General features: G+C 39.1%; 1 protein-coding gene across 2 annotated transcripts in view; it reads right to left on the bottom strand.

Annotated features, from left to right (window-relative positions):
- Window positions 1-25,156, bottom strand: part of PLOD2 (procollagen-lysine,2-oxoglutarate 5-dioxygenase 2) — a 53,928-nt gene that overhangs the window by 1,867 nt on the left and 26,905 nt on the right. Inside the window, exons 8-19 of one of the 2 annotated variants that reach the window (XM_035334599.1) lie at window positions 24,677-24,778; window positions 20,006-20,131; window positions 19,286-19,407; window positions 9,573-9,677; window positions 7,228-7,353; window positions 5,809-5,950; window positions 4,563-4,625; window positions 3,227-3,340; window positions 2,821-2,886; window positions 1,764-1,868; window positions 745-891; window positions 380-505 (exon numbers count right to left, since the gene is read on the bottom strand). In XM_035334599.1, coding sequence (XP_035190490.1) covers window positions 380-505; window positions 745-891; window positions 1,764-1,868; window positions 2,821-2,886; window positions 3,227-3,340; window positions 4,563-4,625; window positions 5,809-5,950; window positions 7,228-7,353; window positions 9,573-9,677; window positions 19,286-19,407; window positions 20,006-20,131; window positions 24,677-24,778 — 1,344 coding nt within the window. The remainder of the gene's footprint in view (window positions 1-379; window positions 506-744; window positions 892-1,763; window positions 1,869-2,820; window positions 2,887-3,226; window positions 3,341-4,562; window positions 4,626-5,808; window positions 5,951-7,227; window positions 7,354-9,572; window positions 9,678-19,285; window positions 19,408-20,005; window positions 20,132-24,676; window positions 24,779-25,156) is intronic. The other variant, XM_035334600.1, reaches the window with a different exon arrangement.

Raw genomic sequence — 25,156 nt, 5'->3', positions numbered from 1 at the left:
GAATTTTTTAAGAGAAAAAACTGTAAAGAAAAGCCACTTAAGAGAACTTGGTAGTATTTTAAAAAACTTGAAAAAAATGTATTCCACTACATTAAGCATTTCAAAAGTGTTAAAAGTGAACATCTCTAAAGTTTTTCTTAAACTCCTTTCCTCCACCAAAAGCCAAGTTCAACTTCAGTGCATTAACAGGCAGAGATCCCGCAATAGAGAAAAATCAGTTCTCAAAACCATCAAGAAATAAAATATCTCTGCTTGTGCTGCACATCTTTTCCCCTTCAAAACAGCTTTTCAGTATGTCCATTTGAGCTCTATTTTGAAAACAATATTAGATACTCCAAGAATGACTTTTTTAAATTCAATAAGTTTGTTGCCAACTTACTTGAAAATCCTCTCCTACTTTGTTGAGTGCAATATTTATTGTGAATGTAGAGGAGTCGTGATGAGGTCTGAGTGACCGCTGTCTGTCAGGGCTGTATTTTACAACAAAATTCAATAAAGCATATCCCTGAAACAAAATATATAGTCAGACTTCAACATGCAAACTTCCAAGTCACACATAAGGTTGTCTTCTGTTGCTGTTGTTTTTGTTTCTCCATTTAAAGCTGAGTTAACAACACAATATTCATCTATAACTGCTGCATCACTTGTTAATGTGTCGAGCAACCTAAACAGGATATACTCATTAAAATACTTAGAATTAGTGATTGCATTTAGAGATTATCTGCAATACTTTGAAACACATACCTTGGTATAATAGCCAGCAAACACTTTTAGTGTCACTGGTGCAATGAACTCTCTTATGAAATGCAGCCATTCATTATCCAGTCCGATTTGCTTCATATGAATATCATCAGTTGGGACATTTTCATAACCTCCAGAAATACGGCTGTCCTAATGAAAACACCATAAACAGTCTTGAAAAATGGGCATGGAATGCTTCTGGCACTTCTTACAAACATTCATGATTCTGTAGAAGCACAAAACTGCAACAGAGCAGTGCTTTACTGGGAATATCTAAGCTTAACATACAGTAATCTCACAGCTAACTTCTGTGAGAAAAATTGCTGAAGTATCAATGATCAAGAACTCGACTTTTTTAGAAGGAGAGTCAATATTTGGATGTGCTGCCTGTAAATAAGAGTTTCACTAGGGAACTGGTCTTAATTATTGAGATGTAGATGCAAAAAGTTAAATCAGAGCAGAGCACAGGCCTCAACTGTCATGATAATAAATGTTAATATAATTTTAAGATAAAAGCATTTTAAAAAGTCTTTCTAGAGGCTGCAACCTGCAGTAAAATCATGACTGCAACATATCTCCTTTCCAAGCATTTGCAAAATTGACAAACCTGTCTGCTTTTAGAACTTGGATTTAAGCAGTAGTTATGAATACTTTGAACCTGGTGCAAATATAAACAGTATCTCATAATGTCTGTGGGTAACCACTTGGGGGGCAAGTCTGACAAACCAGGATGAGGTGAATGAATAAAACGTCTCTGAACAGTTATCAAGGATCAGCCCTAGATAACTGTTGGATAACTACTACGGCAGCTGCAGCAGTCTGAATTTGTCACTTCAAGGCTAATTGAGGAATGTCTAAAAAACTACTGAACAACACGCTACATAGACAAAACTAGGCATTTTTATACCATGCAGCAGATGTCTCAGGTCATTAGCATCTGTTGGACAGTTTGTTTATTGCAGTACATTGTGACTTATTATAAATGTACTCTCTTAATAACGTTTATATAGGCTGACACTTACTTGGTGTTTTCCACCAGACCACTGTCCAAAATGTTCCATTTCTTCTACCAATTCATCACAGGCGGTGTCAGAAAATATGGGAAACCAAAAAACATCTGGACATGGCTATGAAAACATAAAGTCTACATTCATCTCTTTTAGTGGAGTTAAGTTACAGTTACCTTTTATTTTCAGCTGTAAAACCAGCTCATGCCAACACTTTCACTTTTTTGGTCATTAAAGAATATCAGCCGTTCTCTTCTGAGCCATAATTCAGATCTATTTAAATAATCAAGTTTTGTCTTGGTGCACAAGTGTATTTTCACAGAATGAAACAAGAGCTATGATCTACCTCGGAAGTTGTGACTCAGCTTTAAAAACTGTGTGAGTGTACCCAAATATTCTGTCTTGGTTGGTCTAATAGCCTGAGTCTTCTACATAAGAACTATTATGAAAAACTGTTTCAAACTTAACATGATTTCAAATACAAGAGCAATTTATCCCAGCGTTTTAATGAAGCCAAGTTTACTAAAAAACTGTGCCTAATTGTCACAAAGATAGTCATCCCAACACTGGTAAACAATTATCTTCAAAGCAGCGTGTCCGGACCAGTTACATGAAAGCAAGCAGAAAGACAGGAGGGGAAAAAAACACTTAGTATACAGCAAAAGGCTTCATCTTGGGTTGATGGTTACCAGATCTTATAGAATCCATAGGGAAATGCAAACCCCAAGGAAAGCATCTGTAAGAGCTTGACTTTACTAGATACTAAAACCACAATCTCTTGCAAAACTTGTATTAGGTCTTTTGCTAGTGGTACTAGCTCACTCAAATAAACTACAATTTTGTTTTGGAGAAGGCAATTACTTCTACAATTACATTATTCTGAGCAATCTAGCAAATTTTTCTAGACTTCTCAATTTTCACAATGAAATAAATTTAGATGTGGTCCAAAACCTCAAACTCTTCGGCCACACACCAAAACAGTAGCATGGAAACAGCTACTATATGCCAATTTATTATCAGCCAATCCCAAAAATAAGACAAGTACTCTTTGTCTGAAAATAGTTATACCCACCTGTTCTACTATATTATCCGTGAAGATCTTTGAATAGTTGGGATTAATGTAGGTTTCCTTCCAGTCCTGGAAAGAATGATTTAAAGATTAAGAATTCATCTATTCTTTAAGTGATAGAAAAAAGAATCATTTGTGCTCCATTCATGTGCACTGAACATGAAAGCACAAGAAACAACTAAGAAATTTCTTATAACCACAGAAGAAATGAATTTCATCATGTCTAAATCATGAATCCACAGCCTACATCATGGCCATATCTCCAACTCCTTACTGCAGTCATCAGTGGACTTATTGATATTGTCATCAAATGGGTGGTAGAGAATACCATTAAATATACAACCAAGTACTTTATAATATATTATCTTTATATTTAAAAAAACTGTTTAATCAATAATTAGATGCATACCACAGGATTTTCAAATATCTGCCAGAGGTCATTGTTATAGTGGGAGGTATTGTAATTGGCTGTGGAAATAAGTCTTCCAAATTCATGTCTGTTGGTGATGTACATGAAAACACCCTACACCAAACAGAGAAAGCATCATTAGCAAAACCATCCATCTTAGCGACATATTTGACTCTAATAACAAACTTGATTTCTTGTTTACAAGCATTGGATTGAATATATCTTTCAAGTAAGTTAAACAGACATATTATTCATAATGCAAAAACATATAGAAAGGAGAAAACAGAAGAGGTTGTTTTCCAGAAAACCTAAGCAGCCACACTAGAAGTATCTATTCTCAAACTGAAGATATTCATACAAAAAAAAAAAAAAAAAAAAAAAAAAACATCTAAGCTTTAGTTTCTAACTAAAAACCAAAAGAACAAGCTAACAAAAGTCCTAATGGAAATCAGAACAAGAAACATTTCAGAGTATTCACTATATGATCCTTCTGGTGAATTGGCCTGAAATGAAAAAAGGTATTGGCAAATACAGCACAAGAATATTCAGATCAGGGTGCAAAATAGCTGAGCACTTTCAAGTATCATCCCCTTAGTAAACATTGGAAAAATGTGCAAAATATGAAGTGTGGTAATACAGTTTTATTATCAAACTGTTAACAGAAGATATTAAAAACTCCCTTGATTAGCAATGGTAGCAGAAAATATTTTTAAAAAAGAAATTGAGTATTCATTAGATTTACTGTTTTTCAGACAAGCATTTGTGACCTAGATTTGCAATAAATGAAGGCATTCCCATTTAGATATTATTTCTTGGATATAATTTCTATGTTTTTGTCTGAAAAAGAGTTAAATAGTTAGAATGATAATGATTTTTAAATACGTGCCCTATTTTGGGCACCTATCAAATCATAAAACAGATGTAGCAGGGAGAATAAGGAGGGTCTGGCTCAAGAAAAACAGCTTAAAATGACACTGATTTCACAGCTACCCTGTGTTCATGGAGGGGCCCTGGCTGACCTGGTTGGGATTTTAGTTATATTCCTTCCTAGGTCTGCTGAATCAATTTTAGCTGCTAGAACATAGCTTCAGTATGCCATAACCCCCAGGAGCACTGAGAAACCGTCCTGGGGAAATAACAAGCCTAAGTCATTTGGAGCTGGTTGTGAAGAACCTGTGCTGCTCTGTGCTGCTGCAAATTGGAACCTTACAAGACTACAGAGAAAGCTGGAGTGATATTTTGTGAAGAGTAAGTGGACAGAGGAAAAGGATCTTCCTTTGGTAGGATAGCACTGCATGTAATAAGAACTAATGAATAAAAAAAAATAAATCAACACCTTTGGGGGTCTGAGCATATGGAATGTTTCCGAAGAAGGGGAGTCTTTTTCCCTTTGTAAAGTCTAAAATGAAGGAGAATCATCACATCAGTTTTCTGATACAGTTTCTTTCTCTTTGTCCAAGTACTACTAGGTTTACACAGTTACAATTGGGGAATAGCAGCCTTTGATCCAAAGCTGATATGCCTTTAACAGACAACATGCATCTCCAAGCAAAGCTCAATGTACATGTCAAAGCTGTTTCCACCAGCCCCTTCTTATCTGCTGCAATACAAAAACAAGCATGTACCAAATCATCTTACAGCACAGACTAGGAAAGAAGAAAAAGCAATTTTCTGATGAGCCAGTCAGATTAGTTGAACAAGCGCATGGGAAGCACAGGTCTGCAATAACCAATGCTGAAAAGGTTTGAATACAAGAGAATTGGATGGGGATGTTCTGAGCACAAAGGAAATCATGCCTTGTTATGAGGGGATAAAAAATTAATACTTGCCAACTTTTCTTGTTCAATTCTGCAAAATTATTTTTCAGTGCTATAGTGTCTGGAAATAGGTCTGGTTTAGCTCTTATTTGTTCCTGTGCTGAAACTAGTGTAAATATCAGTAGAAATGTGGATTTACATACTCATTTTTACAGTACAAGTTAAGTTTTTCTCTCATTACTTAAAGTTTAATGGAAGTAACAAATTTCTGATAACAGTTTTAATCAAACCTAGAAAAATTCATGAGTAATTCGCATCCCCTAAGAAGATTCCTACAATTTCATGTATCGCTCTTTTCTACCAATATTGTCCATTATTAGTTTTAAAATGTATTAACTTATAAAATTGCAGAATATTCAGACTTAGTCATCTAGAAGTTTCACGTTCTATCAAAATGTGCAGAGTAAAGATATGACTTCAAATTTATCAATGCACATACACAGCAGAGAAGTTGAGCCTTCTTTCCTCCTGTTGAGGCCTTACCACCAAGGGAAGTCTTTTAACCTCAACAGGAAGCTTCAGTATGTTTAAATAAATCAAAACCACCACATAGCCAGTGCACTGCCACTGGAAAAACTTCTAATCCGTTCTTCTCAACAATTAAAAAATGCACCTAAAATGTTCTGTGTCACAAAAATTGGCCAGTACTTTGAAATAGAAGTAAAAATTTTAAAACCAAGATCAATTAAGTGAAGCAGTCAAGTGTAGCATGACACAAAGAAGCCCGGGTGTATTTAAAAGCAAGCTGTTATAGATACACCTTACCATTTCCCTGGCGTTCCTGCAGAAAGCCATATCAGGATCCAACTTATCACGTGTGAAGTAGTTCTTCTCTTTCATCTCTGATCTGAGGGTTTGTCCCTTAATCAAGTATATATTTGCCATATATGGAATATTCCATACACCTCTGTAAAAAAGGCAAATAACTAATTCAATAACAATTCAGGAGTTGGACTTGATCCTTATTGGTCCCTTCCAACTTGGGATATTCTATGATTCTAATTTGTTGTCTATTTTACTAAATTAGCATCTCTGTATTTGCTGATAAGACAAAACAAGTTTCAAGGCAATGAAGCTGAAACATTCCCAAGACAACTGAAAAAATTACAGCTGGACATCAAGTCACATCTCAAATGTGGGCGTAGACAGTAATTCAATTTCTACAAAGTATTGTCATAAAAAATAAAAAGGTCAAGTTCCCTGAAGAGAGTTTTAACTACAAATGTACTTCATGTTTCCATATTTAAGGCAAACTCTTTTAAATTAGAATATTATTCTACAATGGCAGATAGAAAAAGAAATTCTGAAACAGATTTTTAAATTAGTTGAAAAACTGTATTAAGGCTTCATACAGCTTGTCTGACCTCATCACACAAAGACACCCACTGGCCACAGCAAGCTATATATTTATGTGAGTTGGGCCAATATCAACAACAAAACAGTGCTGCTATAATGCATTCTTTGCAGATTCCCTCCCTTCCAAGGCCAGGCCTCCCAGCACCACAAGCACATCTTTGTGCTACTGAGAACAAGCCAGTTCTGTTCAAGCAATCTGTTTCAGGTCTTTTTGTTCTTCCAAGGGCAACGAAAAGACATCACCACATGGGAAAGTCAGGTTTAGAAGACCTTACAGCACATTCATTTAGGGTTAGGACAAACCTAAAAGGCTACAGCAGAAAAATGTTTCTCAAGAGGTCTGTAGGATATACCTGACATAATATACAAGAAACACCAGAACAAAGAAATTACAATCATTCAGTCACTTGTTGAATAAACATTTGCCTCAAAGAGATGAAGACATTTGATGAATGCAGAGATCATTTTTGACTACGATTCCTGGAATACAGTTGTTTTTTGCTATTTGTTTTGCTATTTTCTGTATTATACACTAACAGCATAACCAGACACAATCAGACAGGTACTAGTAATGATTATACCTGTGATGAATAGCTCATCATGTTTGCTTTTGTTTTTTTAATTTCAAGATGTGAACTTGGAGGAAAAAAAAAAGAAGAAATAAAAATTTCTATGAAATAGAAAAACCCAAACAATACAAATAACTTAAGGCTCTTCAGAAATAACACAAATAAGATTTTATAAAAATGTATATAAAAGTATAAGAAGATGTTCCTAATAACCACACATGGGTGCCTTGACTTTAAAAATTAGCTTACAATTACTTACACTCTGTTCCCTTGGACAATATCAACATAATCTTCTGACCGAGCATAGTAGCCATCTGGGCTCAAAGCACCCCAGAAATTGGACCAAAGCTTCCCATGACGAGTTACAAGTGGAGCAATTATCTTTCTGCAAAGTGACATTGAATAAAAAACATGAACTGTGATACATAAACGATATGTCAAAATATACCAGCTTTTCTCACCTCATAAAAGAGCATAGTTAAAACACCGGTTTCTGTCAAACGTTATAGCAGCTAGCAGCTATTCTGAACTTGAGCTGGACCAAAAAGCATTCAAACTCTCACATCCCAGAGACAATACCAGTATACCAAAAGCAACAATTCCTATAAACCAGAGGTGGCTTGAATTTCCATAATCAAAAAGATACTATGCACAGGACAGTCACATAAAAAGCATCACAATGCCAGAGACAAGAAAAAAAAAAAAAAAAATGGTGAAACTTCAGGTACCAGAGTTATTCCAGGTTGAAAATTAGTTTACCCAAAATTTAACACTGCTTCAAAATAGGGAAGTCCAAGTATGTGACATACCTGAGCTATCAGATTCATTACCAAGAGGCAAACACCACCACCCTAACATGGGGAGTTTCAAATTGGCAGAAGTGAACAGACTGGGTACCAGGGTGTAGTGGGTTTACATGGCAAGGTTTTGATAGAAGGGGGCCATAGGGGTGGCTTCTGTGAGAAGGATCTAGAAGCTGCCCCATGTTTGGGAAGGGCCCCACTGCTGACCAGAGATGAGCCAATAACTGATGTTTTGCGCCTCTGTGAGAGCAGATTTAAGGCAGGGGAAAAAAACACTGTGTCACACAGCAGCTGGGAGAGTGAGAGGAGTGAGGAACAGCCTTACAGGCACCAAGGTCAGTGAAGGAGGGCAAGAGGTGCTCCAGGCACCTGAGCAGAAGTCCCCTGCGACCTGTGGTGAGGACCATGGTGAAGCAGGCTGTCCCCCTGCAGCCCATGGAGTGCCACGGGGGAGCAGGGTTCCACGCTGCAGCCCGTGGAGGAGACCACGGTGGAGCAGGTGGACCTGCACCGACGGAGACTGCAGCCTGTGGAAGACCCCTGCCGGAGCAGATTCCGGGCCAGACCTGCAGCCCGTGGAGAGGAGACCATGCATTAGCAGGTGACCTGGCAGAAGCTGCTGCCCATGGGGGATCCAGGTTGGAGCAGGTTGCTCTTGAGGGATGGAGCCAGTAGTATGGACCCATATCTGGAGCAGTTCTTGAAGAGCCTGTGTGTAGCCAATGCCGAATCAGTTCAGCAAGGACTGCATCCCATGGGAGAGACCCCACAACGTGGGACAAGAGTGACCAAGAAGGAGTGGCAGAGAAGTGCTATAGACTGACCATAACCCCCATTCCCCTGCACCACTCGGGGGGAGGAGGTGGAAGAGGGCAGATGGGGGGGGGGGGAAAGGTGCTTTTGGTTTCTCTCCTTTGTTTCTCACTTCTCTAGCTTGTTAGTAATAAGCAATAAGTCTTACTATCACCCTATGCTGAGTCTGTTTTGCCCATCACAATAATCACTGCATGATCTCCTCGTCCTTATCTCAGCCCTTGAGATATTTTCTCCCCGTATTTTCTCCCTGTTTCTCTTTGAGGAGGGGGAGTGAGAGAGCGTTGTGGTGGAGCTCAGCCACCCACCCAAGTAAAACCACCACACACGGCCATAGCATACAGAAAAGCAGGGTCTCCTACAGGGCTGGGGCTCAGTGAGGCAGCACTAGGACCACCAGCAGGTATATCAGCTAGCCACACTGCATGGCAAACAGCACTTGCACCAGGAGCAGCTGCCAAAAGCTGCTGGTGGTTAAGTCACTGCTCAGTGCAGCTTAAGGGATCATATTAAAAGATGACAACACTGGTCATTACAGATGCTTCATCTACAATAAAATATTTCTACTATCTTATCACATTTATGATTTTAAAAAAAAGTAATATTACTGCAACACTAATAGTACACTATTGGTTTGTGGGTTTCTTGTTTTGTTGCTATTTTTTTGTTGGTGGTTTTTTAAGCATAATGCTTGAACAACTTTGAAATTGTTAGTCCTTGAAGTATTGATTTCACAAAACCTGTTTACACCATACCATTCTCTCCAGATCAGTTTTGAAGCATTGGAAATTCATATCAGGAATTGTTGCCTGACAGGAACAAAATGCTTTGTGAATTTTGGCCTCCAAGCCTTTTGAGCCATGGTAATCAAATAGCACAGGTAAACAAAGAGGATCCAATTTTGCAAGGACAGGATCCTATTTTCTCTGGAAGGGCCCCAGAGAATCAAGTTGGAAGGCATTCTGTAAAATCAAGAGATATACTACACCTGTTCTGCTCTATCAGTAACTTTAAAGTCTTCGGGTTTGTCAATACAACATCTGCATCTATGCTGAAGTAATATTCACATGCTTTATCCTGGCGACAAAGGTCCCTAAAAAGACAAAAAGGAATGGTTAGCTTACTCGTGTCCAGAAAAGGCGCACAAATGCCAGAAAAACACACTACAGCCAACTACCCTAGTTGTACATTGCATAAAAATCCCTGTCATGTTATGCAGCAAAAGATAAATAAGTTTAGATCACAGTACTGTGATAAACTAGAAAAAGCCTAAAAGCATGGATCAGATGTCTTATACTTCTTTTATTAATAGCGATCTCAAGCCTTCACCAAGCCCTATAAGAGCTACTATGCTCTGTACTAATAGGAAACAAAGAAATCAGGGCACTACAACAGACACCTAGATACCAATGCTGATGCTCAGTAGTGGATAGCTAGAATATGAAGTGTAAGCTTCTCCAGGAAATAACTACACATGGCTGTCACACTGTCACTAGGCAAAGGTGGTACAGATGTGATCTGCTGATTTGAATAGTAATTGAATCTTTACAGAGAATGAAAGGCAAAAAGTAAAAAAATGAATATATTTAATGACATTTTCTTGGTTGTTTTGTGACATACAACACCACCACAGTTGTTACAGTAAAGCGTAAGACAAATGCACGGCTGCTGAACAGAATTTGGACAAAGGTGTAATTGGGAATAGTGTATGAGACAAAAACAATTTTGATTTTATAAAAATAAATTATTTGCAAGGATTTCCACATATTCAACAGAAAGCTTCCATCAAACAAAAAGTGAAATATTCTACCATAAATATAAGTCTAAGACACAGACTACATATCTATGTTTTTGGCAGAAGTACAATTGCTAGGCAAAGATTTGTTAAAGCGAATTGAGCCTCCCTCCACCAATATAGTAGGAGACTACAGTATATCAAATGTACTTTCAAGAAATTGAAACAATTCCTCAAGTCATACTACAGCAGCAGCTTTCTGTCATGCAAGTGGTATTATTGATTTCGTTGATATTCATTATTGATTCCCCATATTATTTACAGACTTGCATCAACTCCATCGTAACAGCTTGAAGTGTTAAAATTATTTTACTTTCATGCTTTGAATTGTCTACAAATGAAGCTTTGGTTCAAGTTCAATTTGACTTGATTGTTTCTGACTGGTTTTCTGCAAAGGAAGAGACCTCTGTCACTTCAGGAGATGACAAACAGCAGATGTGACAGGTTACATACAAGTCACAGTGATTGCTGGCATGGCTCCCTGCTTATATCTCCTCCATTCCCTTCCACTACCTAACATAGCACTTGGATCAGCATTTAGGACATCCCTTCTAAGGATTATTTGTCAACACAATTGGGATCTCTTTTATCAAACTTTCCTATGCACAGAGGATTTCAGATGTGTTACTTCATTGAATTCACAGAAGGTAGGGCGTTTTCCATTCATAAATTTAAGCAATCTTTCCTCTTCAACCACTAAAGATGTGATAATGACTTGAACCAAATTTTTAACTACCAAAGTGACAGAAATAGCACTCCCACTGCTGTAGAAGTCAGTGTTTGGACACAAACCCACTGTTTAAATCTTTGGTCAGTCTCCATTTTTGTCTTAACTAAGATCTCCTTCACTGACAGTTTTCTGTCTTGTGAATATACTCTTACATTACTGCAATTCCTTAATCAGCACTTTCTCACATAATCGCTCCATCTTAAAGTGCCAGGTTTTATTTCTGCCATAACACAACCCAGCAATTAAGTCTTTATAGCATTTTCCATTACTAGCCTACTCCATTCAAAGCTTTACAACTACTGAATGCAATTCACCTGTAGCTTTATCAGTAGCATAACTACAGTTGTTCGTAGTAACCTTTTATATTGCACTTGACATTATTTAAATTCATTTGAGAAATACTGAAGTATCTTTATCCCTACTCTACTAATGAGGAAGCTAAACCTGACAGTGACAGACTGTGTCAGTGCAGGCTTCCAGCCACAACACTGACCAGTACTTCCCCAGAAGGAGCAAAATCCTCTGCCATTAACAGACGCAAATGGAATTCATGTGTTTAATTATGAACAATGTGAAGAAAAACAGAGAAGATTTGTACATAGTCATAGGCAAACACAGCTGGGAAATTACTTACATTATTTCAGAATTTATGGTCCCTTAGGTTTTACCCTTTCTTAATTAGCCAGAAGTCCATTAAACCTGGTTCAATGTGTTTAGTGTTGACAAATCTTCTGTTCATCATTCACATATTAATCCAAAACAAAATACTAAATGAAAAGTTTGTCTAAACTGTACTTGGACATTCCATAATACATTAAAAGCCTTTAAAAGCTTTACTGACTTAAATAGCCTGGAATTTTAGCTGTAGTACAAGTCACTAATATTAAGAAAGCTCTAACTTCAACTTTTATAAACAAGAATATTAAGGACATTTTATCTTTATACCTACGATATATATATTTATGTGTATATACACACAGAAACTAAAAGGGGCCAGAAATGAAGGCTGTTATTGTGACCTGTTTTCCTCCTATTTCCTTCTATACAACACTGAAGACTGGATCACCAAATGGCAAATGTACTAAATGATAATTACCCCTGCATTTCTAGGTATTAATCAAATGTAAAATACAAGTTTTGCCTTTGCATTTTAAGGTCACTAACAAAAGCCTCCATTAAAACACTTCCAGTTTCAGGTATACAGAAAAGAATTGTAAAGATTAGTCAATATGAATACAGCAAGCCTATTCATAGCAATTTCATGCATCTTTTCCTTAGGATTTCAATGTTGGCAAGTAGATTCCCTGAGGGAATTTAAGTAATCTTGGATAGTGTGGTGCTTTAAAGTATTACGTTCTTACGATGTATGCTAACCTTTACAGATACTGAAATCCCAGATTACATTTGAAACTATTTAGTATGTGCATTCAGGCCACAGCAATGAATAAGTGGAAAGTGCTTTCTAGCAATACTCTTATATATAATAATATACTTCTTAATTGGCTTGAACTTTTAACATACTTAAATGGCTAAAACCTTTAATGTACTTTCTTTACACTTCATCTGCTTATGAACAAATGTTGAAAAGAGAGCTTGGTTTTTGTACAAAACTTAAAGTTTTTTCAATGTAGCTATTTAGTACATGTAGCACTTTTAGTAGAACACCAAGATACTTTATTGGAAGTACGAAGTAAAGCTCAGCAGATTAGTTTACAGCATTTTGCACTCAGAATTATGACTTTACTGACAAACCAAGAGCCCATCTAGCAACACTGACCTCATCTAAGAAGGATCAGGGTCATGGCTCTTCTGCTTATGAAGCTTTCCCCTGAGATCTTCTAATGGGTTACTTGTTAATATGGGAACATACTATCTACTCAATTGCATCAGCACTGAGTCAGTTACATTTTGTTTAGATATAGTTTGAGTTAACAATTTATCATTTTCACGTTCCTCACAGTTTGGAAGAATGATTCCAAATGTGGACTGTGAGCCAAAGAGAGTACTCAGGCCATCCGATGGACGCCTGAAAGAAAAGGGGCCTGCAATGCTCATTGACAGACTTGGCGTTATTGCAGCCATTTAGCATGCATTTTGCATCTCTCTGTATCTCAGCTATAGCCATTGCTTCTCCCAGAGAAGCTCCTATCACCTATTACTGAAGATGAATAAATGTAACCCCAGAATAGACAGAGCACTAACATTTAGTTTTGCATCTCAGACCTTGGGTAACATCACCACAGTTACTGCAACTGGAAACTACTAAAGCAGATACGGGCAGGAAGTTGTTTTTTCTTTCCAACACTGAAAGTTCAAAATGCTGAGTCTGAAACCCAAAACCTCTAAGCATTCAAAAGCAGCAGCTCTGGAAAATCCAAGTCTGATACTTGACATTGAAGACAGATTTAATCCCCGTTCTTCCTTTAACCACAGCCAAAATATCCCTGCCCATAAGGTGGATAAAAAAAGTTTGCCTGTGTCCAATCCACCATTTACCAACACTAAATGGAAGCCCTGAAACCTTGATGGATATCCTCTGACTTTCAAGAAGCACATAGATGACAAAATGCTGCTCAAAATCTAACAGTGAGGTCATTGAACAGTCCAACTAATTCCAGTCTTTTTCCCAAAACTTTTGAAATCTTTCAGTATAAACTTCCATTAAAACATTCATATTCCCACTAAAAGCAGAAGTAAATCACATTGTCAAGGAGTTCAGAAAAAATTTAGTTCTATTGCTAATCATTTTCACCCCCCAAAAAATCAAAAAATAAAGAATCCCAAAGTAAGTACTGGGGGGAAAGTTTAGAGAAAATAAGCTTTTTACAAATAAAAATTCAGAGAAGCAAATGAGAAATTCTCTCTCTACTTCCTATTATTGCTTGAAAGTATCTCATACTGTTATTTTGCATTTTGTCATAAATTCTTTAAAGATGGTTGGAATCTTATCTCCAAATAAGGCAAAACCACAACGATGAACCCAAGTGAAAGTTTTCTTTAAAGAATGAAAAAACTGTAAGAACTTGTAAACATAGGTTAAAAAAGGACAAGAAAAATGCACTTTGAAGGGATACACATGGAGAGAGAAGCTACTCAGAAAACGTGCAGCTAAGACTTCCTTCTTTTTATTCTACTTTACCTCCTCTCCCCATTTTCTGCCAGTTGTAGTATAAGGAAAGCTGTGCACTCCTGTTGCCAATGTTGCTGAATTGTCAAAACACGTCTTTGCTGACTACACGATTTTGGGTCTTCTCCAACTCCTATCCAACTACCCCAAGCTCAGGAGAGGGCTTTTCCATATCAGCAGGCAGCAAGAAAGTAAATGTCTTTTTATAGTTTATTATGTGAATGAGAAAAGTAGGGAGATGTTTGCTACATGGTTATGGGTGAAATTAAAGAGTTATTTTCTCACATTTATATTGACATAAGAGTCTCATTCATTGAGAACCTCATGGTTTATCACCAGTTTTTACTGAGCCAAAAAGTGGAAAAATGAAGTAAGAAGAAAATTGACCAACTGAATTATATACTCAGAAGTATTCTCCTGGAAACAAACTGGGTCTTCAATTGAAGTTCTTTTATTTATTTTAACTCTAGGCACTGAATATAAACTGAAGACTGTTTCAGTTTACTGAAACTGAAGCCTGCTGCTTCAGATAAATAGTTTTTATGGGAAACGTGCAAGTAAGGAGGCCAAATTCATTCTAAATCTACTATATATTAAGAGAAAACTTAACTGCTAAATTGGAAAAAGTCAGATGGAACAAAAATATCAATCATGGATAGATGCAGGAGAGAGAAATACATCAATTCTGCAAATCAAACCCTTAAAATTTGAAGGATCTCTTATCAAGTTATTCCCACCATAATATTATTAAGAAACAAATGAGGTTATGTTGGAAGCTAGCTGGAGGGTTGACAGCAAATTGTTTTTTTAAAGTAACTGCCTTTCCCATAAAAATCCCATACTTCTGAGTTAGATTTTCTGAGGAAAATTAAGATGTAGTTGTTCTAGAGAAGTTGATAAAAAGGCTAGCCAAGCAAGACAGGAATGCAAAGGAAGAAGCAGATGACCTGAAACTGACCTATCCCAGTCAAAATGAAAGGAGCCATCAAATTATATCTACACTGTTCAAATGAGAGATCCTACTACTAATGCTCATGTGTTATAAACATGTGAATGGTTGCTTCCACAGCCATGGACATTTGTAATGTTTCCTGGAAAGGCTATGGGAGAGGCTAGGAGCTCAGCCAAGTATCAGTTTCTCAGTGGCTTCACGACAACAAAACCCCATTCAAACAAGTTTCCAATAGCATCAGAAAGACTAGTCCTTTCATTGTTTCAGCTGATACTGTGAACAGCCTATGCAGTTCTCTTAAACTCTGAATATAACAGAAAGGGGCCTCAAATTTATTTCTCTGCTCTTCTTCTTCTGCTCTGCTCTCTTCTGTAGAACTCAAGGCTGGGCATGACAAAGTCGAGCCCCTTTGGGTTAGGATCGGCAGGGCCAACAAGGCTAGCGTCCTGGTGGGGGTCTGTTACAGACCGCCGAACCAGGACGAGGAGATGGATGAGGAGTTCTACAGGCAGCTGGCAGAAGTTGCAAAATCATCAGCGCTGGTTCTCATGGGGGACTTCAACTTCCCTGACATATCCTGGAAGCACAACACAGCCCAGAGGAAGCAGTCTAGGAGGTTTCTGGAGGGCGCGGAAGATAGCTTCCTGACACAGCTGGTTAGTGAGCCTACCAGGGGTGGCGCCCCGCTAGACCTTCTCTTCACAAACAGAGAAGGACTGGTGGAGGATGTGATTGTCGGGAGCTGTCTTGGGCAGAGTGACCATGAAATGGTGGAGTTCTCTATTCTTGGCAAGGCCAGGAAGGGGACCAGTAAAACCACTGTATTGGACTTTCGGAGGGCTGACTTTGTGCTGCTGAAGACACTGGTTGGTAGAGTCCCTTGGGAGGCGGTTCTGAAGGGCAGAGGAGTCCAGGAAGGCTGGGCGCTCTTCAAGAGGGAAATCTTAATGGCGCAGGAACGGTCTGTCCCCACGTGCCCAAAGACGAGCTGGCGGGGAAGAAGACCAGCCTGGCTGAACAGAGAATTGTGGCTTGAGCTTAGAAGAAAAAAGAGGGTTTATAATCTTTGGAAAAGTGGGCAGGCCACTAGGGAGGACTATAAGGATATCGCGAGGCTGTGCAGGAACAAAATTAGAAAAGCCAAAGCTCATCTGGAGCTCAATCTGGCTACTGCTGTTAAAGGTAACAAAAAATGTTTTTATAAATACATCAACACGAAAAGGAGGACTAAGGAGAATCTCCATCCTTTACTGGATGAGGGGGGAAACTTAGTTACAAGAGATGAGGAAAAGGTGGAGGTGCTTAATGCCTTCTTCGCCTCAGTCTTTAACGGCAATTCCGATTGTTCTCTGGATACCCAGTACCCTGAACTGGTGGAAGGGGATAGGGAGAGAGATGTGGCCCTCACTATCCATGAAGAAATGGTTGGTGACCTGGTACGGCACTTGGATGTGCACAAGTCGATGGGGCCAGATGGGATCCACCCGAGGGTACTGAGAGAACTGGCAGAGGTGCTGGCCAAGCCACTTACCATCATTTATCAACAGTCCTGGCTATCGGGGGAGGTCCTAGTTGACTGGCGGCTAGCAAATGTGACGCCCATCTACAAGAAGGGCCAGAGGACTGACCCGGGAAACTACAGGCCTGTCAGTTTGACCTCAGTGCCAGGGAAGCTCATGGAGCAGATTATCTCGAGAGTCATCACGCAGCACTTGCAGGGCAAGCAGGCGATCAGGCCCAGTCAGCATGGGTTTATAAAGGGCAGGTCCTGCTTGACGAACCTGATCTCCTTCTATGACAAAGTGACGCGCTGGGTGGATGAGGGAAAGGCTGTGGATGTGGTCTACCTTGACTTCAGCAAGGCATTTGACACCGTTTCCCACAGCATTCTCCTCAAGAAACTGGCTGCTCTTGGCTTGGACTGGCGCACGCTTCGTTGGGTTAGAAACTGGCTGGATAGCCAGGCCCAAAGAGTCGTGGTAAATGGAGTCAAATCCAGTTGGAGGCCGGTCACTAGTGGCGTTCCCCAGGGCTCAGTGCTGGGGCCGGTCCTCTTCAATATCTTCATTGATGATCTGGATGAGGGCATTGAGTGCACCCTCAGTAAGTTTGCAGATGACACCAAGTTAGGTACGTGTGTCGATCTGCTCGAGGGTAGGAAGGCTCTGCAGGAGGATCTGGAGAGGCTGGACAGATGGGCCGAGGTCAACTGCATGAAGTTCAACAAGGCCAAGTGCCGGGTCCTGCACCTGGGGCGCAATAACCCCAAGCAGAGCTACAGGCTGGGAAATGAGTGGTTGGAGAGCTGCCAGGCAGAGAAGGACCTGGGAGTAGTGGTTGATAGTCGGCTGAATATGAGCCAGCAGTGTGCTCAGGTGGCCAAGAAGGCCAACAGCATCCTGGCCTGTATAAGAAACAGTGTGGCCAGCAGGGCTAGGGAGGTGATCGTCCCCCTGTACTCGGCTCTGGTGAGGCCGCACCTCGAGTACTGTGTTCAGTTTTGGGCCCCTCGCTACAAGAAGGACATGGAGGTGCTTGAGCGAGTCCAGAGAAGGGCTACGAAGCTGGTGAGGGGCCTGGAGAACAAGTCTTACGAGGAGCGGCTGAGGGAGCTGGGCTTGTTCAGCCTGGAGAAAAGGAGGCTCAGGGGTGACCTTATCGCTCTCTACAGGTACCTCAAGGGAGGCTGTAGCGAGGTGGGGGTTGGTCTGTTCTCCCACGTGCCTGGTGACAGGACGAGGGGGAATGGGCTTAAGTTGCGCCAGGGGAGTTTTAGGTTGGATGTTAGGAAGAACTTTACCGAAAGGGTTGTTAGACACTGGAACGGGCTGCCCAGGGAAGTGGTGGAGTCACCATCCCTGGAGGTCTTGAAAAGACGTTTAGATGTAGAGCTTAGGGATATGGTTTAGTGGGGACTGTTAGTGTTAGGTCAGAGGTTGGACTTGATGATCTTGAGGTCTCTTCCAACCTAGAAAAAAATTCTAGGAAATTCTGTGATTCTCATTCATTGTAGACTGGGAAGAGAGATGAACGCAAGAATTATGAGAATAAAGTCTGACCAAGTACCACAGCAAGGTCTCAGTGGGATCCTGGTCTGTAAGATGCTATAACCTGATGAATGGACCTACAGGGAGAACCACGAGCAACTCTAGCAGTGGCCAGTGCTGCAGCCACTAAGAGACCCAGTGGCACACAGGTCTGACACAGGACACGTCCCAAGGTAAGAATCAGGCCTCACAAGTGCCAGGTGTAATTCTAGAGCCAGATTCCCTAGCAGGAGGTGGGAGGACATAGGACAAAGTCAGTTGCAAGTTCTTTTTCTGAAAGCAGAAACTTGTACTAGAGTACTTCTAGAAGATCCCCATCTCTTTGATCCATAGGAAGAAATAATTCTCACCTGTATACCCAGGTCCAGCTCTAGCCATATGTTTACTTAAAGGAGGTGTGAACTAAGCCAATAAAAAATCTGAAATTAAATGCATATCAAGTGCAAGGTGTAATTCTGTTCTATAGAATCACTGACAACTCAGCTTCAAAGTGTTTTGGATAAAAATAAAAGCATACATTTGTTGAAAGTGCAATAATTAGAATTTCTACTTACATTTGCAACTACTACATAGTTACTGCTACATGTACTTTTCTGCACAAAAATCTTATTAAAGTTCATTGTATCGCATCATCTCTTTCATTTAAGAAGGAAAGAAAGCTTTTTTTTTTAAGTATTTAAACATTAAGAGTTCAAGCTGGTGACATATTTATACATGTAGTTTATGCTGAGTATAATGTAAAAATAAATTGACATGTTATTTCTTCAGTCTGCTATTGTCTGTGCCTTCAGCAAAAGATAACAGACTATTGAAGTAGAACAGTCCAAACCAGAAAGATGTTTTCCACAAATGAACAACAGCTTTTATATTAAGCAGACATCATAAAATACTCAGTTCATAGTTATATCTAGGGTTTGTTCTACCACAAAAGCTCATTTCTACACTTTAAGATATAAAATTGTTATTACTTAAGATGCAAAGTAACATGCATTAAAGATGAAAAATGTTAGTGTGTGCATAACTATAAATGATTTATAAATTAGAAATTACATTCCCATGTTCCGGGCTTCTGCTTGACTCAGATTTTCTTCAGGTCCAACAATTTTTATATTTCTGATAATGTTCTTGGCTTTTTCCCAGAATTTCTTGATGTGCTTTTCATGGTAAACCTCCTGCAATCACGTTAACATTTTTGTAATGAATGAAAAGTACAAATTGCTGTGAAGTCATAAACACAGTGTCCAAGAACAAATCGTATTCTATCCTAAACAAACAGATGGAAAACAGTATTTGAAGATATTCCAATATAGCTATCATTAAAAATCAAACTCTTCTGTCCAAAGTTTTAGCAAGAGAACCCAACACATCAGCTATATAAATCAAAGCTGTACATTCAGAACAACAATGCAATTCACAAACTGTTTATGCAGTATTTTATCATAATACTCACTTTAACCCCCATCCTACAACCTCATAGGCACAGAGGAGTTTTTAAAAGCACTCCAGAAGGGCTTCAGAGAGAGGGAGCCTGTGCCCAACCAGCAGAGGATGGCTCTTTGGTGCCCCAGCTCCTGCCCATGACCATCCCTACTCTGCCATCCCCAGGGAGAGAGCACCCAGCAGGAAGGGAGCATTCAGTGCTACCAAGGTGGCTGGGGATGAAGCCACACTCAGCAATGCTCACAAGAAGGACAGTTTGGAATATCACAAGCTTTTCATTCATAACGTAACATCTAAAAATGACATTTTACAGAATAGTAGCATACTTACATTATTATGAATAAAGATACTGAGGGCCTCCTTTGGGTAGTCCAGTGTCAACAGTCTGTCTAAAAATTTAGGTAGGAAAGGAGTGGGTTGTTCAATGAAAACACCAATTTTTACTCTTGGATACTCCTAAAAAAAATGATATTTTGACACAACCAGTAAGACTTGCCTCCTTTCTAAGGTTATTTTTATTAAAAAGCAACTAATATCAGGCTGGAGTAAATTAGGCCACACATCTTCCCAACAATCAAAACCAACCAACTCAAGTGCTATTGCCCATGTTTATGTTAATTATTCGACAAAACAAAGATAATGGATTTAAAATTGCTGGAAAACTTTGAATTCCAACAACAGAAAATGGAAGTAGAAAGTGTTAAAAGATTCGTAAAATATTTACTTATAAGATATTAAAACAGCAGTGTGTATGTAATGAAATACAACTAGAAATGCAAAGCGTTTACGTTTTTTAGAGCTAACACATATTAAACTTACAAGAAAACACTGGGAACTATTTTTTAAAGTAGTAGTTAAAGAATAAATACCACATCAGTATTTTACTCATCTGTATCTTTATCTAAAGACAGCAAAACACTTGCACACACTTTTCCTACATGCATTATACCCACCACTACCCGGTCACCCTAAATGAGTTCCATGTTGCTTCCCTGCTGATTTTGTCAAGACCTGTGATAAACTAACCAGAGCAACTCCCCTTACACCAAAGGATACTGAAGCTTTCTCCAACATCTCATATGAATTCATATCTTTTAAACTCCTGGTTTTTGTGTTCAGTATAGAGATCATGACCACTAAAACAAAACTACACTCATGTATTCTTAAGAATATATTACATTTGAAACAAAGAAATTTAACCATGAAAGGCCTTTACTCATGCAGAAATGCACTGATTAAAAGTTTTTGCACCTCTAAAGTAAACAGTCAGTCAATATTAACACCTAAACAACTACTTGAGGCTCAGAGAAAATTTATATGCATATGTGATGGTTTTACTCGAGTGGGCAACCGAGCTCCACCACAACCGCTCTCTCACTCCTCCCCTCCTCAAAGAGGAAGGGGGAGAAAAGACAACACAAAGAGCTCGAGGTTTGAGATGAGAATGATTTAATTAAGGAAAGGGGAATGGGGAGAAAGAGAAACAAAAGAAACAACAAGGCCGCGCGGAAGCACAGAGAGAAAGAAAAAAAAAAGTTATTCTCTACTTCCCATCAACGAGCGATGTTCGGCCACGTCCCGGGAAGCAGGGCCTCAAAACGCGTACCGGTTGTTCAGAAGAGACCCTCCCCCATGAGAGCCCCCCTTTTATTGCTCAGTGTGACATCAGGTGTTATGGAATATCCCTTTGGTTGGTTTAGGTCAGCTGCCCTGGTGATGTCCCCTCCCCATCAATTGCCCACCCCCAGCCTGCTGGCTCTTGGGGGCCTGGAAGGAGTTCTGATGTTGTGCCAGCACTATGCAGCAATAGACACAACACTGGAGTGATACCAGTGCTGTTCCAGCTATGAGTGCAGAGCACAGCACTGTGTGGGCTGCTGCAGGGAAAGGTGACTCCATCCCAGACAGACCCAACACAGCATATAAAAGACTGCAAGTTAATTTTCCTTGAGCAAGCCCACACCCACTTGAGAAGTGTCTGGATAAACAATCAGCACATGTTGAGGTTTCAGTGTCACTGTCTACATCGGAAATCCAGAACACACTGGCAAGTGCTTACTAGCTCGTACATTAAAGCACCAGCTTTTATCCTGACTGCTTCCTATTTATGACTTCATCTGCAAACCCAATACGCACTCATCCAACATGCACTCATGCAGGCAACCTCATAACTTCCGAACAGCTGATGAAGACATGGACTCTGACATGTCCCAAAAGGAGCAACTATGATATTTGCTGGAAATCACCCCATTGTAACCTGGGTCAGAGTAATCGATGCTGGTTAACGCAAGCAATGAGGGTAGCAGTCTTGCCATGAGGCTTACTGAGCTGAATAAACACGTGCTACCAATAAAGCTACTACAATAATTTCTTCTGCATATTTTTCTAATTCTAAACCATTGCCCCCTTTTCTTTTTTTTCAGAGAAGGAAGCAGGTTCAGGCTGGATCTGCAGAGGTTATAGGGACAAGCAGGAATCACTAATACACTGAAACATGAACTATTTGGCTCCAATGTCTACACCAAAAAACTCAGGAGCACAATGAAAACTAAGTAGTGTATAAAAGACCATAAATCCCTGCAAACTGTTTTCTCATTATATCTCCACAAAGTATATTTCATTGATCTAGACCCTGGCTCACCATGCTTTCAAGATTCAGATTACACAGTGAGGTCAGAATGAGCAATTTTAATACCCAGAGCTTTCAGCAAATCAAGTCTGAAGTTTTGGTTCTTCCCAGTTCTGCCCTAGCAAAACACACTTCACAAGCACCCAGTCTACACTGGTGGATACTGTATTTTCTGAAGGATTTTCTCATTTTCATGAAGGTCGTGTGTTCACCTTTTAAAGTTCACTTCTTTCACTAGCAGTAGGTGAGCTTATGATGATTTTTGGAAGAAATGCATGACAGTGTTCTGTGCAGCCAGAAGACAGTTCGGGAACCCTTTTGACAGAAGGTGCCAATGAAGCAAGAGGCAACAACGTTATCCTTGCTGCTCACACCAGGAAGTCTCCACATCAGTAACAAATGTCAGGATTTAAGAAGTAGCTCTAGGGACATTAAGTTTGTTATTCAATTTAATTTAGGTTACTAAAATTATATCCCACTAAGTAAGGCTCCTACTCCAACTGCCTCTGGGTGCATCTTAGGCTCTTCTGCTCATCTAGTGCAGACTGACCTGCAGAGCCCACAGTGATGTTTCCACCCACCTGCTTCACATACATCACCTCAGCCTTCCTAGAGGGAAGGCTATCCTTGTGGCCATGATGAAAAGCAGTATTGTTTCAGTTACTTGTTCTATACCAGAGTACATCTGTTTTGTACGACTTCAGTCAAGGTATGTAGGTAAGGCCCAGCCCAAAATGGAACAGCAACAGCTAAGCTCATCAAGTCAAGAACCCATGCCAGAATTCATCTGAAAAAAACTCAAAGCCCATAACATAATTGGTATCAACAAATCTGATCCTGTACTTCGTTGTGAAGAGAACCAAGAAAGTTCTCAGGAGATGAGTGCATCAATGCAGAAAGTCAAACAAAACCATATGGGAAGGGCAATTACAGCCCCAGAGCTGCTATTGCTCTTTTCTCTGAAGATTTCTTGTTAAGTAGCAACTAGCCAGGCCAGAACAGAAAGTGAGTTCTGAAAATGAAATATTGCTTGTAGCCAGAAAAGCCAGAAGTAAACACTTCCACAGAGACCAAGGAAAAGTCTATTCCTGCTGGCAGAGCAAGTGAGGTATGATGTCCAAAGAATGAGTTATATTAAGGAAGACACATTCCAAGTAGATGTACTTGAACTATACAAAGCTATCCAGTAAATCTTTAAAAGTTACTCCCCACTACTGGCTTTAAGGTAAACCACTTCCCAGCACCATCAGATAAAACTGAGATAATCTCTTTTCCTGAGAAAAACTAAGTTAGAGCTGAAAGTGCAAACAATTTCAACAGAACATCAGTAGAATACTGTATTTTCAAATTAAAATTATATAATGTGAAAAGAATCTGAAAGCAATTACAATTTCAGCAATAACTTTTTGAATTTATATCCCCTTCCATAAGTTTCTTATTGTCCAGCAATTTTCACTTTGTACTTTCAATGCCAAACCAGCCACCACTTCTTTCATGCTATCCTCAATCTTCACAACACTCTAAACACTGTTCTCATTCACATCTTCACTGCAGAAATGAAACCACTTTAAGAATAATCTGAACATTCTTTTAAGTACAAGTCTTACATTTCCACACTGTAGATCTTAATATTTACTCTACCTAAAGTTTACTTAATAGAAACTGAAAACTGTGCAAAGACATTAGAGGTGTCATACTTGGAGCCAAAGAGTTAAAACAAGTCCCCAAATATCAGATACATGCACATATGTATTTATGTAGGTTTGTCCTATAAGAATTTGAGACTTCACTAATATTTATTTTCATTTACATCAGATTTATTCAGCATATATTGATATATAGATATCTGTATTATCCTTTACAAGGCAAAGAAATTGATTATTTCTCTATATCTCCCAGAAAACAGCAACTAAAAGAATGCAGTGACTAACTGTTAATCACTGTTTGTAACAGAAATTATTAAACTGATGCATATTCTAGTGTTTTGGTATTGTTTTTGTGAAGGTCTTTTTTAAATCTGAAAGATCTAAAGAGCTTCCATACCTCCCAAAAATTCAAGTTACTCACTTGAATCTTGCACAATTCAAAAATGATTCATTCATCCTCAATGATAAGTGAGGATCTAGAGAGCTTCTGGGGGAAGGGACTAGATTCAGTAATATTTGGGAAGCCTATATTAAAATGCATGCATGAAAGTATTTCTAGAAGCATTTATATTTCCAGTAAATTAAAATTCCTTCCCTATAGTTTCATATATCAGACAATATCCTCAGGTGTCTACAAAACATAATATTGCATACTGAAGACCTTTTGCTGCAGAAATCACTATACACCCTTTCAAAATAGTGTTGCTCTAGTGAAAGTATTCTTACCTTTACTGTTGACAGGTCTAGTAAGTCTAAGTCACAAATACTGCATCCATTTTCCCGTGTCCAACCATTGGGGATATAGTTTCCCAAGTAATTCAAGTGAATCTGGTAAACAAATGACCAATTCAGGTTACTGAGATGTGCATGTAATCAGTGAGTTGTACCTTTTACAGAATTCAGGCTTAATCATTTAATCCCACATACTTAATGGCAATAGGCTGTCTTTTTATCTAAAAATCAAAACCAACATCCAAAAATAGCCAGTAAGAGTTTTCTTTTTTTATTTATAAACCAGAAATGATACTCTAATACCTACATTTATTGTTTCAATTAAACAAAAAAATTGTTTCAAGAGTGCTTGTATGATGTACAAGAAACACACTTTAGATCATCTAGCTCTCAAAAGCTGCTGTACATGATTTAAAACCGAAAAAGATTATAGTTAATTCTTTTCCGAAATATCAGAATCAACCCTGAACACAA

The sequence above is a fragment of the Oxyura jamaicensis genome, chromosome 9 (genome assembly GCF_011077185.1).
Source record: "Oxyura jamaicensis isolate SHBP4307 breed ruddy duck chromosome 9, BPBGC_Ojam_1.0, whole genome shotgun sequence".
Taxonomy (NCBI): domain Eukaryota; kingdom Metazoa; phylum Chordata; class Aves; order Anseriformes; family Anatidae; genus Oxyura; species Oxyura jamaicensis.
This window is presented reverse-complemented; position numbering and strand designations above follow the sequence as displayed.